Genomic DNA, 20,141 nt, shown 5'->3' on the forward strand with positions numbered 1-20,141 from the left:
CCTTATTTCTATAGTCCAAAGAAGATGATTGAGATTATTCATTTTGTCATCCTCCACCTAAAACTATACCTAGGAAGTTTGTAGCAAATAACTTCTTGATTTAAATTTTATTTTGAGAGACTAGGCATTTTGCATCAGCAAAGTTTAATTGTAATTCTCTCAGAACATTGTTTATTCCTATTAAATTTTCTGATGGTAGTGGTCTAAAGAAATGGGGAGAGTTTGTTTTCAAATTTATCTTTAAAATCAAAAATATATATCAAATTTGTTTTAGTGGGTTTTAGAATATTTGTGTATATTTTATTTAAGCTCTGTTTTGTTTATAAAATACAAAATGTGTTTTTATACACTTCATATAAGTTAATAGTCATGTTTAATTAAGAGCTATATTTTTATATTTTCCAATTACAGTTGACATACAATATTATGTTAATTTCAGGTGTACAACATAGTGATTAGACATTTATATACCTTACTAAATGATCCCCCCGATAAGTCTAGTACCTATCTGACACCATACATAGTTATTACAATATCGATTATATTCCCTGTGCTGTACTTTCTATACCCATGACTAATTTTATGACTAGCAATTTATATTTCTCAATCTCTTTCACCGTTTTCGCCCATTCCCTCCACTTCCCTCCCATCTAGAACGGCTGTATTTAGTAAAGAGTGGTGCAGGAGCAATTTGAGTAGACTGTGAAGAAGCTTGATTGTAGTGAGTGAGGAGTGAAAGTGGGACAAGTATGAAGAGAAGGTTGGAGATAGAGTTGAAGGGAGGACCTGAAATGGTAAAACCACCCCAAAAGAGACTTGAGCATGTTTAAATAGCAATTGAAGGTATTAAATAAGAAGAAATCCTATTTATATACCAGCCATTCTCTTAGGTCTCATTGTACAATCTCATTTAATTCTCATACTGGCCATATAAGTTAGGTGCTGTTATTAGTCTCACTTCACATCTGAGAAAATTTGTTCATAAATACAAATGGGTCTAAACTGTCAAATCAGTTAAGGCTGTCGATAACACCTATATAGTAAATGCCTCGTTTACTCTGAATTACATACACGAGATTGTCGTCTTTCATTGCTTCCATTTCAGTGGACATTTAAGAATAGAGGACTTCTACATGGTATTGAAATGCTTTGGAATGAATGTCACAAGAACTGTGATCTTGATATACCTCATGTTCACATAAAATTGTAGCCAAAATGTCATGTTAATAAGGTTTCAACCTCGGGGCTTCTCTTTCTCCATCTGGAAGGCACCCGCAGTACTTGCAGGCTGTGCATTCTCCAGCGTAGCACAGTTTCTCAGATGATCCCTCTCTCAGTCAGGAGTTTCTCCTTGAGAAAAGCAGCAAACATGCTGATTATCTGTGCTTGGAAAATAATCTTTTAAGGAGTTTTTAAAACCCGGAGACAGTGAGGAAAGAGATTTGTGAGGGTATTTAAATAAATTTATAGGGCATTTACTGTAACAAAGCAGCACATGGTTTCCAGTTAATCAGGGTATCTACAGACAGTTTTCACCCTGAAGGGAATGCCTTCTAAGTCTGCTAATCTTTAGCCTTCAGATAAAAGAAAGCTATACAGCTCTTTTTAAACACTTTACTTGGTTAATCAAACTAAATGCAACTTGATTTACATTTTTATCATTAATTAAACTAGAACTTTCTAGCTTTGCGCTTTTTAAAAAAGAATTCTCGTGCAAATATTTGAGTCCAGCTTTGTGTTCTGCCCTAATTATTTCTAGTCAGACCACTTTCCTTAAAATACTGTAATTTTTCTCTAGACTCTCCAGACCTAACTTTAAATAGTGGGCTAGATTGAGTGATGTTTTTAAGGTTCTCTCCAATTGTAAGGCTTTATGGAATCCTATTTCTTTTATTCAGTCTAAAGCAGTTTAACAAAAATGATTAGTTTATTTTTGTTTTTACAAGTCCTTTTTCAAAATGTGAGGTTCAAATGATGGATTTCATTGCTTGACTAGAAACTTGTAGTTTGTAATTAGCCAAATTTCTAAGTATATATAATTGAGAAAGCACTTAAAGGTGCACCTGGAAAGGGTTCTGGAGGCAAGGAGCTACTCCATTTAATTGGCAAATAAATGACAGTGAACTTTGTGAAAAGAATTTGAATTAAATTAAATTTAAAAATGAAAGAAAATTTCAATAATTCAGTAAGATAATGGTTCTGTTTTACTTTATGTTAAAATATGGAATAATATATATACCCTATTCTGTTAAATTATTTGAGATGACTGCTCTTTAGAAGTTCTATTAAATATATATGGTTATAGCATATTAATTTAATAGCCTTTTGATATATACTTAGGATCTATATAAAATAGTTTCTCTACATACTGAGAGTTATATAAACATTAGTGATTTTTATGCTAGACATTAGAAAATAAGGCCTTGGGGAGAGAAAAGTGTTACTTCTTTAACCAGCTCTATTTGTATGAAGATGTTACATTTTTTGGTAATACCTTGTTAGCAGTGACCACAAGATTGCTAAATCTTAAAGCAACAATAAAGTCAAGAAGTATACTCTATTAATAATTTAAAAATAACTTGATGCCAAAGGGCTGGTAACTGTTTAGGAATATTAAAAATCATAAGTTATGATTTAAATTAAGCAAAATCAATTAACCTAATTATCAGCTTTAAAAACATTCCTTTGATAACAATCTGAAGTCAAATGTCTTATTACCACTAGTTTTAAAGGATTCGTTATTTTTAAGTTTTAAAGTCAGACATTTATTTGACTAATGCCCAGATCTACCACTTTAAGATTTCCCTATAAACCTACACGGAATTCCTAGGAAATACCTCAAGATAGGTGGAGAAAGGTGATACATGTTAGAGGAATGTGCTAACCATCTTCATTGCAGGAGGGGAAAATGTTGAGAAGCAAGCAGAGTAGTAGTACAGAGCTGCCTTAATGTTTGTCTGCTTTATTATTCCTGCTCTGTCAGAGCGCAAAAAGACCAAATGGAAAAGAAATATTATTACCAAGAAAAATGACAGAGAATAGATGTGAAATATAAAAATGACAGGTAAGAGGTAGGTGTAAGATTTTTAACTTTAAAAAGCCCAGAAAAGGGAAAGGATGTGTCAGAAGTTGCAAAGTTGACAGTAGGTTTCAAGAGTTGGTAATTCCTATGTATTGTAGTTCACAAACTTTGAAGTTCTACTTTTCACCATTGGAGCTAACTGAGAAGGAATTAGAAGAGAGAGTGAAGATCAAAGTCTCTTGGAGTCTGCTGGACATGGATTTGAATCCCAGCCCTGTCACTTACTGCTTATGAGATCTTGGACAAGTTACTGCACTTACCTGTGCCTTGGTTTCTTCACTTGGAAAACGGGGCTAACAATATAACACTGAACTTTCAGGGCTACTGTGAAGATTAAATAATAGAACCTATATAAGTTGATTGGCACATAGTTAGAAATTATTGTTAATAATGTATAGTGGTTGTGATAATATATTGCATATATAATAGATAAGTAAATGTGATCTGTATTTTATAAATTAATTGGCTTATATTAACTAGTTGCCACTGTTTCTTCATTTAAAATAATTTTAAAAATCTGCTACCACATTGTCTTGGGGCTACATTTACATGAATTTACATGAGTCAAATGTTTATGGTTATTTCTAAAGTTCTTGATTATTATAAAATAGAAATTATTTGTCAATCTGAAGTCACAGTATATGTAACAAGACTGTATTGAAGTATATCAACAGTATTTAAGGAATAAAAGTGTAGCAAAGCCCAAAGTCAGAGCAATGAGTGAAATAAAAGACAGAGATAGTATATTTTATTATTTACTCTCAAGCTCCTAACTTAAATGTCTTTTAAAATTGTATTTTCTCACCTGGAAATTTAGATAAATTAAGAAAAGATGGCCACAGGAAAGGAGAAGGTAGTAAAAAGCAGAAATGATAATAATCTAGAATCAATAAAACTAATTCTTAAGAAACCTAGTTATTTTATATAGTTTGTCTTGATTTATTTGATGATTAAGTTCCTGAAAAATGGTTAGTAATATAGAAACAAGAACCATTTTTCTTGTTTAAAAGTATGGACCAGTACATTTCATTTTAATAAAAGAAATAAATAATAAATAAAGATAAAAAAAATTTGTGAAATAGCAAAATAATTCAATGAGAATGTCCAACCAAGTTGCAGATGATGTTAGCTTGCAATTATCTTATCTTCTCCAGTACTGTAGTTCTTCCAAAGTCTTTCTTAAACCCTATGATGCCTTACACATGGCACTTTTTAATCTTGATGGCTTCTTGACCTTGCTGCTTAATGAAGCATGCCACTTATGTCAGGGCAGCTAATAGCCTGTTTTACTTTGTGAGAAGGTCTCACTCCTTTTCCACTGGGGATCACTTTTGATGTTAACAGATTTCAGTCATGATTTTTAACTTAACAGTATTTTCTAAATAATATTAAAACTCAGATTACCGGGCAGGGCAGCAACATTTGGCAAATGGAACAATAGGTATTGGCTGATAAATTGTCATTCTTTGTGCCCAGTCTACCCAGCTGGGCATCTAAAATAAGTTCCCAGCATAAGACCCTTTCCTGCGCACCGCCCCCCGCCCCCGCCCCACACAAATACATCAGACAAACTTGGCATGTATAATCTGTAACATATTTAAAATATTCATTTCTTTTTTGAAGAAACCCAAATGAATCATTTTGAAAGGCGGATGTATAGAGTTATTTCGGTTTTTAGTAGCTTCAGATCAGTTTTTTTATAATGCTCCATTTTTAAAAAAATTATTTTAATTTGAGAATCATAATATCCAAAATAATTATCTAAATATCAAATGTGTTAGGGAATATTGTGTTCTTATATTTAGTTATTTGCTTGATTATTTTAGGTAAGGTAATTTTTTCCTGCCTTCTTGGCTTATTTTAAAAGTTATCTTCTAAAGCAAGGAACGAAATATAGAAACTCAAGACTTTTGAGTTCCCTTTACCTGACCTTAGAGCACAAATAAATATATTTTTTAAATTTATTAGAACTCTATGAAGTAATTGAGAAAGGATAGTTCATTTGAATTCTGAAAGTTACTAAGTTTTTAGTGTAACTGAATTTAATGAAAAAGAAAAGGATATAAGCTTATTTCTGTTATTTTAACCAACAAACTTAGAAAAGTAGAAAGATGTTATAAAAGAATATAAAGAAAAAAAATTTGGATACACTATTATCATTACCACGAGCCCTCTTAGTAAAATAAGTTATTAGATAGTGGTGCTTAAAAATAGAAGTGTCCCTGTTCAGCTTTTCCTCTGTGATGATTTGCAGTATTTTGTAAACTTCATTTAGCTTTGGAGAGAGGATGAAAAAGAGATTATAAATTATTTACATGTAAGAACCAAATAAATGCCTGTTTTATTTCCTTCTTGATAAGTGTTGGAATATTATTTTTCTCTTTCCCACTGATTTCTAAATCCTTCTGGTTACTCTATCGCTACAATAACTTTATGACTCATAAGAGGAATATTTGTGTGAAAGATTAAGATGCTAATTCTTTAAAAATGATATCCATTGACTACCATATATAGGCAGCATCAGTGAAATGAAAAAATCCTGCAACAATAGACAGAATTTTCCTAAATAATATTTTATTTTAATGTCAATCAGGTAAGGGGGTAGAATAACTTACTTTAGGTTAAAATTTTAACAAAAGGTCATTGCTTAATTTGAACATTCTGAAGTCTAAATGAGCTTAACAGAAAGCTAATCTTTTATGAATGTACTTACTGAAACTCTAAGCTATTAAGTTAAAATCTAAAAGAATCAAGTTGCACTGAAGAAAGTCTGGAGAGTTGCATATTAGGAAGTACTCCGAGCTTATACTTGGTCTTTTTCTCTTGGAAGTTCATCCAGCTGTAACAAATAGGAAAATGATTTTTCAGAAAGTCATTTCACCTTGAGATAATTGAATTGTTCCCTTTTTAAATCATTGATTCAATTAACATTAAAAGTCCTACTTTCAACTACGTACTGTAATGTCCACTGGGATTGCAGAGTGAAGTTGAAACATTTTTTCACATATAACTATAGCAATAAATGTTGTGGCAGACATGCGCCAAGTGCTGAGAAAGAGGAGGAATATGTGAATCAGTAGTCAGGAGAGTAAAGAAGACATCTTTAAAGAGGCAGAGGTTCATTCATTCCATCAACAAATAGTTAATATGTGCCAGGTACTATTCTAAATCATGAGAATACAGAATATAAACAATATACAGTGTGTCAGATAGTTAAAATAAAAAGAGAAAAATAAACCTGTTAAGTAATGATCAGAGAGTGATTGGCTGAGAGGGAGATGATTTTACATAGATTCTCCAGTGAAGCCCTCTATAATTGATACCTTTTGAGCAGAGATCTGAATGAACTGAGAGGCATGCAGATAATCTGGGAGAAAGGGGAGGAATGTTCCATGCTTAACACAAGAGGCAGTTCATAGGTGCTGAGGCGTGTTTGGGGAACAGTAAGGAGGCCGTTGCAACTATAATAGAGTCAGTGAAAGGTAGCATGGAAGCCATATTATATAGAGACTTACAGTTTTGAACAGAGTGATATAATCTGAATAAGTTTTTTGTTTTTTTTTTTGTTTTTTTTTTTTTAAGTAGGATGATAAGCTAGGGGCAATTGCAATAACTTCGGGGAAAGGATGGACCAGTTTGGTAGAGGTGCAAATGGTGAGAAATGGTTGGATTCAGGACCTGAATTTGAAGATGAGTGGGAATTAAGTTTGCTGAGGAAAGGGGAAGTAAAGGTAGAAGTTAATATGTGAGAAATTACTGAGGCCTAAAACTCCCAGCACCACCACATCACTAGTGATGGAATGGCAGAGAAATGAGACTAAAGACATTTGCAGATTTTTGTGTGTAAGAAATTTGAACTTTATCCTGTAAAATTTGAGAGACCATTAAAAATATGACTCTTCCCTAGGATCCTTTCCCTATGGGAGGGAACCTTCTGTACAGGGTCCCTGTTTTTGTTAGAAGATCGTTTCATGTTTGAGACCCAGGTTTATTTTCTCATAAACCTGCCTCTTTATATTATACACAAATTTTGTAAGTTAAATACATTATTGGAACAAAATGACAGAATTATTTCGAGAAAGAATAAGGAGCTGAATTTTTTTTTGAATACCACAAGCCCTGCCCTATATCAAGCGCTTTCTCCTTCAGTTCTCTCAACAATTAATTGAGAAGAGTGTTTATCTTCATTGTCTAGATAAAAAAGTGAGCCTCAAGCAGATTTAGAAACTTGCCCAAAATGAGAAGGCTAATAAATCTTGGATCCAAGATTTGAACCCAGGTCTGTCTGACTCAGAACCTTTTACAGTTTTCTCTTAACTGTGCTGTATTTCTAGATTTTAACGCTGAAATTATGTTTAGTTTTATTTCTAATACATCAACGGTAATTTTTTAAAACCGAGTAACCCATTTAATGGTACTTTTGCTCTATATTGATAAGTTTGAGTTAATGATAACTTGTTCTATCAAAGAGTTTAATAAAACAAGTTAACCTTGTTGATTTTCTGTATTCCAGATCAGTGGTTCTCAATTTGCAATGTGTGGAAGAATTGCCTAGGTATTTGTTAAAATGCAGATTCTGATTAATTAGATCTGGAATGGGACCTGAGATTCTGCATTTCTAACAAGTTTCCAAGTGATAACAATACTGCTGGTTCTTGGACTACACAGATAGAATGGTAAACTTAAAACCATAGAAACATTAATGATCTACTTTTATTCCTATTTTTATTTTTATTTTCAGTTGGAATAAAAACTTTACTGAATGCCTAAAATATATGAATAACTCCATCATTTCATATGAGAGCTTATTTAATATAAAAATCCTGCAAAATGTTATCAACTTTTTTTTTTAATCTATGATTTATAAAAGCACAAACTGAGGATCTAAGGGATTGTGACTTGACCAAGAACAATCAGTCACTTTTGCCACAAATAAGTTCTTAATTATTTCAGCTCAACAAACTTTGGTTTTGTTTGGTGGCAATGTTACCTCTGGGGATACAAAGACAAAAAATAAATAATAAAGGTACTTACTTTAACCCTTAGAGCCTGATGGGGGAGAGAGAGAGCGGTGTAGGCAAATTAGGGTATAGTGAGGCATCTGCTCCAAATGGGACATGCGCAGTGGTTAGGGGCACAGTATGCTAATGACTAGAATACAGGTAAGTAGAAGTGCCAGATGCATGGGCCAGAGTTTCGTCTTAATCTGCTACTCTGAACATTGTTATCTGCAGGGGAGTTGGGCTCATCAGAATGTTCTGGTAGTTTGTCAGAAGAATCTTCCAGCTACCTGTAAGACATAGAATACAAGGGAGGAAAAAGGAATAAGCTGACCATCACTCTTAGTATTTGTTTGCCTGAAGCAGATTTTCATTAGTATATTTATAATCTTTTTAGTTTCCAGTTTCTAGGCCAATACGTAAAAATGACACTGCCTAAGCTCATGATTTAGAGCTGCATGCTTTAAGTCAATTTTTGCCCTGAGAATAAAACTGTTACTATGGAAACCAGAAAAGAATTTATTTATTTTTATTTTTTTTTTTAACCAAGATGATTTTATAAACTGCTCTTTCTTCAGTAAATGCATTTATACACACTTGTCCCATGTTTGGCTTACTGAAGTTACAAAAAATGTTAATGACAATAATTATTTGTTGTACATGATAATATTTTCCATTGTGTCTACCTAAAAATTTTGGTAGTGTGGGTGGAACTTTATGAGGAATTACTTAGTTAGGGCTTAGGAGGTCACACATATAAATTTCAGATGGTTATGGAAGACTCCTTTGGAATCAAATCTGTAGAAGAGTCAGCCTTGAATGTATTAAGTTCCTATATGTTTTGAAAACCACAAGTCTGCTTAAGTCTGCTGATCAAAGTATCACAAACTAATCTGGTAGTAGTTTTTAATAAATGTTGCCATCTTTGTCCTGATCAGCCTTATAAAATTGAACATACCCAGTCATGAAAAGAATTCTCTATATTTTAGGGCAAATGATAATAAATTCTTCCCATACTAATACCTGGCCTATGGTTAAACTTAGTGTAAAAGACTCAATCTGCAATAAGCATACAAAGAATCAAAACAAGTGCAATTTCAACCAATAGGTGGGGAAAATTCTCACTACTGGCATAGAGTTGAGAAAAGTTTCTCAAAGACATGGCATGAGAATAGAGTAGAATTTCAGTAGGTAAAAACAGTGGAGGCTAGGAGGAGACAGTCTAGGGGGTGGGTACATTGAGAGGGGATGTATGTGGAGGTGAAAAGGCCATGACACTGCTAAGTGCAGGCAGACCTCAGAGATACTATATGAGTTTGGTTCCAGACCACCACAATAAAGTGAGTGTCTCAGTAAAGAAAATCCTAATCTTTTTGCCAGTGGGAGTTCTTGCCTTCAATTTGTAAAAAGCACATCTGTGAAGCACAGTAAAGTCAGATTTGCCTGTACTGGAAAGACAGGAGTAAACAAGTCATGCAGCTGGGAAGACTCACACAGAATGGATTACTTTTATTAATGTGATGGAATCATCTTACCAAAGAGAGAGCACCTGCATAGGAGAGGATGTTATATGTAGGCGAAGCCCTCTTGGGGAGGGATGAGTAGGAGTTAGCCAAGCAAGGAGAGTGGGTAGAAGAGTTCCTGCAGAGAAGTCCGAGAGAGAGGAGAGAAGTGCAAAGGACTAAAAGAAGACTGAGTGAGAGAGGGGTATAAATGATAGTGGCAAATGCCTTTAGGACCTATGCAGTGCTATGTAATGCCTGACTATAGAGGGCCTTGAATAACCCAGTAAAGATTTGAGAATTTTTCCTGTGGGCTTTGGGTCAGAGAGCTACTTCCTCAGAGGAGGTGAGGCACACACAATGTTTCACATGTTGCAGTCGATTAACACCAATTTGGGGGCTATTATTAAAATTTAGCCATGGAAATGTGAAAATCTGTATTAAAGTTTTATTTGAGGAACAGACACAATTGTTATTATATCGGACATATTTTGTGAAATATCAGTGTCCAGCTGGTGAAGAAAGAGTAGTGTTGACCCTGTGAGAAACATTAAAGATATAGGAGTCATCTACACGATTATGACAGAAGCTGTGGCATTTCATAAAAATTCTAGGAAAATAAATATTTTTTAAAAACTACTTTTGATTAATGTTTGTCATATTTGCTGTATAGTACTTAAGAGCATGAGTTCTCTAGAGCTAGAATTGTCTGAGTTTGAATCATAGCTCTGCCACTTACTAGCCTGGGCTAAGCGATTTTGGGCAACTTTTTTGTGCCTTAGTTTCCTCATCTGTAAAGTAGGGATAATAATAATACCTGTGCCATGGGGCGAGGGGGGACTGTTAAATGAGTTAATAGTTGCTTACAGGGAACTTAGAATAATGCCTTACATATAGTAAGAACAGTTCATGATTCATTGTAAATACAAAAGATCAGAATTTCAAAACAAATTGGTCAGAATTAGGTACCTTTTAAAAAGCATTGCATCTACTTTTCTAGCTACTACACATACATTCTAAGGAAACTACTTCTTGATAGTCCTGTACTTTGAACCACTCATCAGGGTGTGTTTAGTAAATTTTCAGTGTCCTGGGTGACTTTTTTATTCCTGAATTGTGTGACCAGGTGAGAGGGAGAGGTTGATCATCTAACTTGTGTCATAATCAAGACTTTCTTGTTTGATTAGATATTGCAAATGGTTTGTTAGTCATTACTAATGCAGGAGGGTCCTTGGGCAAGAGCAGGAAGCTGATGGTGAGTCACCTTTAATATTATGACATAGAGTATTTTATTTGTTTTTAAAATATTACAGGAAGTTAGTATTTGCTGTAGTGATAAGTTATCATTCAACCAGTAGTAGTAAATCCCACATAGAAATTTATTTTCAAGGATAGTTTAATTCTAATATATGACTTAACTTTAGTTATAGCCTACCACTCCCTCTTGCTTATCCTGATTTAAGTGTCCTTACCCTCTTACATCTCATTAAAATACTGACCTCTTTCTTACTGCCTTCTTGGTTGAGGATCTTTTTTATCTCCTCTCTTCCCCAGAAAAACTTTGGCGTGGTGGTCAGGCATGATATTCCAGCCTTGAAAAACTCGCACATCTTTCCCATGTCTAAGGGCTTACCTTTAGTATATGTAAACGTGATTTGGAATGAAAATATTTATTGCCCGCTCTGACTTGTTTAGAGCTTGTCCATGAGTTTGGAGAAATTGAAATTACCCTTTAGTCTTGGTATTACCCATTCAACCCTTTACCAGTTAAAATGATGGAGGTTTTATGGTCAAAATTTGATCATAAAAATGAGGGGGGCCACTGTACCTTGTTTATTCTGCCTACTCCATGCTGGCTGCCTCACTGTTTTTCCTGACTGGAATGCTTGTGCCTAGATCATCACTTGCTTGGACTTAGTTTGTGTTGGGACCATTCTTGGTTCACATTTCTAAAAACCATTTCCCCATTTTTTTTTTTTTTTTTTTTTTTGGCATTCATGCTGCTCCCTCTCCTTCTCACTGCACTTAACATTAACCAGAATTATACTGTACATATCAGTCTTACTGGCTAGAAGTTCCATGAAACAGGGACCTAGAACCATGCCTGAATATAATAGGGGCTGAGTAAATACTTACTGAATAAAAGAATTTAATATTCTCTACACCTTCAGTTTATGTGGTACCAAATAATAGAGAAATTAAACTTACAAGGAAAGAAGAAAATAATATTTTATTTCACAAGCATAAGGATTTTAGTTGAATTTCATTTTTATTATATTAATTTCAGCCAACATTTATTCCCACTCTTTCTGAGTAGTTGACACTCTACTAGACAATAAAATAGAAAAATGCATAATATATACTACTGTGTTCAGGTATTTCACAGGCCAACCTGGAAGAAAACACACACACTGTAAGTCAGTAGATTCAAGAAGCAGGTCTGTACCCAGCTAAGTTGTTATTTTAGGTCATTGGTTCTCAGTGTGTGTTTCTTAGCAGTATCAGCAGCATTTGGGAATTTTCAGGCCCAACCTCTAACCTACTGACTGAATCAGAAATTCTAAGTGTGGGGCTCGGCGACCTGTGTTTTATTTTAACAAACCCTCTGGGTGATTCAGATACATACTAAAGTTTGAAAGCAACTATTTTAGATCATCTTTTATAAATAAAATGTTGCTACTTAAATTTGCTTCATTTTATATCATTTTATATTAGAGAAGTTATAATATTTATGACATGCTAAAATCAGACTATAAATTGAACTCAAAGGCAATCTGAATTTATTTCGATCTATCCCTTTGGTCTCCTTATAAATTTAGTTTTGTAGGAAGCCCCTTAAACTCATTGACCTTACTCCATTCTCATTCTATCCCAAACAGATGCCCAAATCAAACTTTCAGTAGCCTGTGCAACTTGATGATTCAGAAAATTTATCACTCTTGCTTTCTCTGCAATAAAAATGGTTATTCATGATTATTCAACAGTTAGCTTAGTTTAACATGATTACTTAGTATTAAGTCACTGAATTTCCTCTAAGGACTTTTTTTTTTTTTTTAATGATGAATAAAGCCCAGATCTATATGGTTGTATTTAATTCACATTTAAGGCTGAAGATTTGGGGGGGGGTTGTTTGTTTTTTGGGGTTTTTTGGGTTTTGTTTTGTTTTGTTTTCAGTTTTCTTTTTTACTACAAAGATTCAATTAAAAGGTAATCTTTCTTCATCTACTCCTTTGCCTTTGATCCATAGCTTTATTTTATATAAAGGAAACATCCTATTTTGGATCATCTCCTTCCACATAACATTATGATTTACCAGAATGTTAATCAAAAGGCATAAATGAATATATAAAGCATCCTTTTCTGTTTAGCATATATGTTTTGCTATAAATTTGAGTTCTTATAAAGTTAATTGTATGATAATTCTATTTCATGTGCACATTATTTTATTCTTTAATTAGAAATATGGTGAGAAAGTAGGCAGAAATCACTACACTGTTTATTTGTACTGGGCTTGTCTCCTTTATATCTATGTCTAAAATTAGTGCTTCTAGGGATTTGTTTTTAATTGTTTATGGTATACAAGAATAGTATCGGTGAAAAGTTTCCTGAATTTAATTTTTTGAAGTCTACTGTTTTTAGTGAAATACTAAATACTTAATGATTTATGTATGATAAATATTTGATATGTACTTTTATATATGATATTTAATGATTTAAACTTGGGTATAAAGAGATAAAGTCAATATTCCACTTTGAATTTAAGGTTTGGAAACACCTGTACAATTTTCGGAGAACGTATTTATACCTTTGGGAGCAGCATGTTGTATGTTTTAAAATCAGAAGCTCTGAAGTCAAACTGCCTGGGTTCAGATTTTTACCTTGGGCAAGTTTACTGTCTACCCTGGGCAAGTTGACTCTCTGAATGTCCCTGTGTTTCATCTGTACGATAGAGATAAGAACAGTACCTAGCACATAGAGCCACTGTATAAATGAGATGCCATCATTATGTGATGGTAGTAATGGAACTAGGAGTGGTAGCTCCCAGGGGTTGCATGTTGTACTTTTATTTATAACTGTAAAGAATTCAGAAACAACTCTGATATCCAACATGGGGATAAGGGATAAATGAATTCTAACATGCTTCATAGACTGAAGCCATTAAAAAGAATGAGAGAACTATGTGCTATGTCAAGAAAAGGTGCCCATAATACATAGAGCAAGTATGGTACAGGTAGAGTATAACATCAGTGGCTATGCATGTGTTGTATAATGTGCACAAGAAAAAAATTCAGAACCTATCGCAAAACTGAGGTAGTTCAGTTTTTCATCTAGGAGTAGGTTTCAAGAAATGTTTGCTTTTTCCATTATGCATTTCTGCAATTTTTTCTAGTTTTAAAATTTTTAAATGAACTGTAAAAATGACTGCATATATGAACAGAGAGTTTAAGGAGCAAAAGGTACTGGTTTAATAACACCATTCACATAATCTGTTAGTAAACATATTAATTGAAAATAATATATGTACTACATGATTTTAAGCTCATTTATAGAAAGTTTAAAGTATTAAAAGGCAAGACATTCATTCGTCCATCAAATATTTATGTAGCAATTACCAACTACTAACTAGCCTGAGAGTTAAAATATGAGTGACCTGGTCATTGCTAAGAGGACAGACATGTAAACAGGTAATTACAGCTCTATCTGTTAAATGTTAATACAGACTAAAAGCGGAAACTAATAATTTTGTGTGGGGTAATCAGGGAAGGCTGAATTAAAGAGGTGGCATGGAGCTTTCTCTTGCATGATGAATAAGAGTTTATAAGGGGGTAGGGCCGAAGGATGTCTGCAATAACAGGAACAGCATGTACAAGGAGATGGCATAATTTTCTAAATAGTTGGAAGGGGGATGGGAATTGGGTGTGTGAAGACTCAAGAAATGAGTCTAGCTGGCATTTTCCTTTCGATGGTAAAGAGTAAGGGAAATGTTTTAAAGGCAGTGGGTGACATATAAAAGCTAATTAGGTGATATTTTAAGAAGAAAACCCTGGTGGTAATCGATAGAAGACACTGGGATGAAGGGAGGAGATGAGAAGTTAGGCATCAAGGAAAGAAGCTCTGTAGTGGTAAGGAAAAAGAGCTGGTAACCATTGATGGCTGAATTATTAAAGATGTACTGGAACAGATCAATCAGCTTGTGAGTGGAATCTGCAGGTTGGAGTGGGTAAGCAGATAGGGAAGATTGGTTTGTATCTAAGATACTGCTCTTGGTTCTAACTCAAGACAGCTAAGGAGGAGAGTGATACTGGTTTTTTTTAAAAAAAAAAAAAAAAGTTAGGGAATCCATATATCAGACAGGTTCAGAGGCTGGAATAATGTCCATTGGGATTGTTGAGTTGAGGTTCCCAAAGGCATCTGGTGACTGCTGTTGACTTGTTCATCAACATATCATCTTCGGAACTTAGAATTTTAGTTAACCTGTTTTTTAAAAACATTTTACAATTGAGCCATCTAACAATTAAAGATAATAACGAACCATTTGTAGTCAGTTTTGGAGGTTCTACCTTCCTGATAGGAAAATAGAGCCCAAAGTGATAATGAAAGCTACTGAGAAAAGTGGTTTGATTTACGTGTATTGAACAAGTTCGCTTCCCATTCACCTTTTAGTAAACACGGGATCCCTTACAGCAAATTCCAACTCTGGACATGATTAGCATTGTGTATAAAACTCCATATGCAGGACTGGAGAAAAGTCTTTTCCTATCGGTTTCTCTAGGAGTACAGAACACTCTAATTAAACATGTCTGATTACCTAACAGGATTTTGCACCCCACACACCACCACCACCATCATCAAAGCAGACCTTTGATAACAATCTAGTTGCAGATGGGAGTGTGCCTGATATAAATGAAACTGCACTATGTGAGTGAATTGTTTAACCAGAGTTACATATTCAGCATCACTCATAAGGCTGGCTTGGACTGCCAGTAGAGAAAAAAGGAGCTTGTTCTGTTTTTACACAAGAAGCATGCCCGTCTCTGGTCTTAGATGTGGAAGATGAATAAAAAGAAATGAAGTTATAAGGAACACAGATCAGGAATTAGGCTGCTGGGTTCGAGTATCATCTCTGACACTAACTGGCTTTATGAGGTTGTACCAGAGTGAACCACTCTGTACCTCAATTTTCTCATTAGAATGGAGATAGTACTGTTGCTTATGTCATTGGTTGTTGTAAGGATTCAGTGAGTTAATGTATTTAATATACTTAGAACAACGAGTGGCACAGAGTAAGCACTCAATTCATGTTAGTCTACAGATAAAAAAATTTTAGGCATTTACTCAAGACTCTATTCCCAATTTACACTTACCTCTCCTGACTCCTAATAGAGATGGGAAGTGAAAGGGTGGGGAGAAAAGAAATTGAGGAGGAAATATGTTTGAATTTAATAATTTATTCTGGGCCTCTCTTTTCATTGCTGTTATCTCCTAAAAGCAATTGTCTAGCTTCTCTACTCTCATAAAGATAGAATAATCTTCTTAGACTTACCTATATTCTTTAGTCTTATCTCTCAGATGTTCTTTCCTTACTCCATAGCTTCTTCCTGAGAAATTTGCATTTCATCAAGCTACAGAATTTACCTGCCCCCTGCCAAGCCTCTGACAAACTTAAACTTCCAGCCACAATCCCTGCCTCCTAGCAACTTCTAGGCTGCTTAAAAATAAGATTTTTTTGGACTATAATTTTCTCTGTTTTAGTTTTCTTGGTGTGAGCACATAAATAATGGAAATAAAGAGCTTGGCAGCCTTAGCTAAAGTGTGCTTTATATTAAACAGAATGTTTATGATACTTTAGATGTTCTGAAAACAATCGCATGTATTCCTTAATAACCTTGGAGACCCTAGGAAGGTACTGTCACAAACTGACTGGATTGAGAGGGGATAGTGCCTGAGCTGTAGTACTTCATGTCTTATATTAACAGCAATAATAATTATTTGGATCAGGGTTTCCAAAGGATTTTTTGAAAATCTGACTTTTTTGTGTGTCTTTGGGGATGTAGATTTTATTATTTGGTAGTTTCTTTTTGGTGGAGAAGAATCTGGTATATAGGTTTACCTTTCTTCTCTGAACACATGCTTGATTTTGTTTTAATTAATTGTTTTATGTCAAGATGTATTTTCTTTTTAAATTAGCACCCCTCCCACTTTTTTTTAAGGTACACCAAATAAAAACCAACCGTGATTTTTTTTCTGTATTTATAGGTCCTCTTCCTGATGGATGGGAACAAGCCATGACTCAGGATGGAGAAATTTACTATATAAACCATAAGAACAAGACCACCTCTTGGCTAGACCCAAGGCTTGACCCTCGTTTTGGTAAAGGTTCATCTCAAAACCTTTCTAGATATTTTTGATTACTATTTTTTTTGTATGTGAATTTGGGAAAGATACATTTAAATAAAATTGCATTGCTTTTATATTAAAAAAATGACTGCCCACCCAACTTTTCTAGTACTATTTTTATACCTCTTTTTATACCCTTTGCTTTAAAGTTGAGAAATTCAGATGTAAATTAGCTCTTTAGCTTAGACTCCTTGGGATGAGATTGGGGAAATGTTGTGGTGGCTGACCACCAATCACTGTTCTTTTCACATTTTGGGGAGACACAGTGATTTTTTTTAAAAATGATCTTTGTAGCTACAATAATAATCAAACTGTCTTGCTGCATCTAAAACCTGTGACATGGTATCTGCTTATGCTTAACTTAAAGAGAGCAATAAGTGCTATTCTGTGCCTGGGTATTACAGTATTTTCTATCCTAAATGGAGGCGTGGAGACCCTGTCACCTTATAGATAAGACCAATGCCAGCAGTTTTTCCTTTTCTTCTGGCTTTTTTTTTTTTTTTTTTTTTTTTTTAAGTAGAAGTTCTTTTTTTTGTTTTTCATTTAGGAAATGAAAAGCAAAGCCATATTCCCCTCCAAATCACATGACTAAATTACCAGTTTGTAGAAAAAAATACTCCTCTCCCAAATGTGTACATTTTGATACTAGTGTGCAAGCCCTGTAGTGCCTTTTTAGCCATATTTTTTCACTGTTTTCAGTTTCTTCAGTTAGGTTTCTGAGATGTTTTTCCAAAGCCATGGAAAAACGAATCTAAAAAGGAGCAGATCATTGTGGTTTCAAAGTTTTCATCTTGGACTGGATGCAGCTAAATGAAAACAATGTGCAGATCACTGAGTAGGTCAGACTGAGGGGACGCGGAACCTTTGAAGCTTTACAGGGGTTGACCTAACAACAACTGTGGGGCCCTTACGGGAAAGAGGAATTAACTCTGTGAATGCCATCAAAACACAATCCTGGGGGGAAAAAAGAAAAAACTACCCGGAGCTGGTGGGGTAAAATAACTTCTCTGTCAGGAGCATTATGAACAGTTCTCCTATGTCTTCATGTAGATCTTTAAATAACCCCAACATTTAGGTTTGCCCCAAACTGGTCAACCTTATAGACAGATTGAACTCACTATCCAAGTAAATAAAGCCAAAGGTGGGATCAGGGCAGAGATTGTCATTTTGACAGATATCCGGTTTGACTTAAATGCTAGCCTTTTGAGCCTCAAGACCTATTTGGGTGTTAAAAAAGTTATGTGGCATGTTAATAATTTGCAACTTCAGATTCTATTTAATACTTGAATAAGCCCTTATGGTTGAAACAGGAAACCGAGTAAGGTAGAGAATTTAATAAATGTTGCCATTTGTGTGGACTGGAACGATAACAGCCATGTTTCCTTAAATCATGTTTAATGAATTCAGCTTGTCCACGTTTTGGAAACTTTTTAAAGTGTGTTTTTTTTTCCTCCCCCAATATAAGATTATGAAAGATTATGATTAACTTTTAGCTAACTGTAGAAATCAGGAATTGGAGCAAAGCCTTTTTTTTTTTTTCTTTTAAGTATTTTCAGTCATAACAGCGAAATAAAATAATTTGGCTGTGAGCTTGAGTAGATCCATTAATTACACACACAGCTTGGTCTTTTGTTTTAAATCGGAGAAAATACCCAAAAAAGTATCCTTCCCTACCTTCAACACATATGTACACATATGTACACACATAGGCATACAATTAGATATGCCAAAAAAAAAAGTTTCATAAAATTCTCTTAATTGCCTTTAGTTTCCCTTTTCGGGCCCACTGTGTGTATGTGTATTCCAGACAGGCTTGACAGCGTGCCAAAGCTTTTTATTTTGTAGCCCGACTTTTAATCTGTTCCAGACCTTTTCAGTCAGAGAGCTCAAGTGTAACTGAAGGGGGGGCAGGAAACAAAAAAAAAGCGGGTTTCTCTGATCTAGAGTGACAGCGAATAGAGACAAGCTGTTAGCTTCTGAATTTGAAGGAGTTTTCCTTGAAATCTGAAGTTCTATAGTGGATTGTGTTTTATCTCTGCCAAAAAAATATAAACTATCCCCTTCTGACCCTTTGAGCCATGCAGACACAAACAGATGGATTGCTTTCATGGTTGTGGAGTTTACTTTCCTATATTCCCCAAATCTGTGTTAGAGTATTTACCAATTCTTAGCTTAAATCAAGTATGTCTTTTGACATTTTGCTATGAAAGACACACTTCTGTATAAGTTTAACTTTATCACTTACCTCATCAAACACCAGCCCTTTTTATATTTCTGTTCTTTATGAGATGCTTTAGATTATATTTAGAACAATGTATCAGTTCTTCACATCTCACATTAAGTTAATAAGTTATCCATATAATTTTGGGAAATTAAACAGTAATTTGTGAGTTGGTTTTTTTAATCTTATTTTCTTGTTCTTTAACATTTAAAAACTATATATCTTTGACATTTATATTTTAGAGAATTTATTAGTAATTTGTAACAAATCATGAAGTAACCTCCAGTGGCAATAAAGATTCGCTGATATTTATTAGCTTTGAAAAAAAGGAGGGCTTTTGTTTGCTTATTTGTAAGAAATCATATTAAGAATGTTTTTAACCTGTATTAAAGAAAATTGATGCTAGAGTATTATGCAGGCCATTAAATTATTTCATATAAACACTTTTTTCCTAGAGATTTTGTATTTGTAAACATGAAGTCTCAAGTTTAAACATTTTTGTACATCGTAGAATTGTTTTATGTAATAGAGTCATGAATATTTTCCAGTAAAAGCTCTAATGAAAAACAAATAAAAAAATTATAATTCCTGTTCTTCAGAAGGAAAGATCTACTCCAAAGCATTAATAGTCAATGAACTGATCTTTTATGCAATGTTGTTTCTATTGTTTATAGAAAAGGATATATTAAATAGTGTTAGCAAACTGTGTTTCTGGAGATAAGTGCTGATGGCACCACTGGAATAAAAACATTTTTGGTGAAAATAAAATATTGTAACCAGAGATTTGGACAAAAAATATATCTTGAGTTTTAAAGGAAGTAATGAACAATCTGGCATAGCAAAAGCAAAATATCCTTTAATTCCTAATAAGAATTCTGTTCCTAGAAATTATGTTCATGGAAATGTCAAAAGTGATAAAAACCCAGATGTTGATTTTG

At 34.0% G+C, this 20,141-nt stretch overlaps 1 protein-coding gene across 12 annotated transcripts in view; it reads left to right on the forward strand.

The window, feature by feature from the left end:
• YAP1 (Yes associated protein 1) overlaps positions 1 to 20,141 on the forward strand; it is a 102,440-nt gene that overhangs the window by 50,179 nt on the left and 32,120 nt on the right. For 4 of the 12 annotated variants that reach the window (XM_011369424.2, XM_011369429.2, XM_011369426.2 and 1 more), the window contains exon 4: positions 16,842 to 16,961. The exons of 4 other annotated variants lie outside the window; for them this stretch is intronic. In XM_011369424.2, coding sequence (XP_011367726.1) covers positions 16,842 to 16,961 — 120 coding nt within the window. The remainder of the gene's footprint in view (positions 1 to 16,841; positions 16,962 to 20,141) is intronic. 4 more of the 12 variants (XM_011369428.2, XM_011369430.2, XM_011369425.2 and 1 more) reach the window with 1 other exon arrangement.

Source organism: Pteropus vampyrus, unplaced genomic scaffold, assembly GCF_000151845.1.
Source record: "Pteropus vampyrus isolate Shadow unplaced genomic scaffold, Pvam_2.0 Scaffold148, whole genome shotgun sequence".
Classification (NCBI taxonomy): domain Eukaryota; kingdom Metazoa; phylum Chordata; class Mammalia; order Chiroptera; family Pteropodidae; genus Pteropus; species Pteropus vampyrus.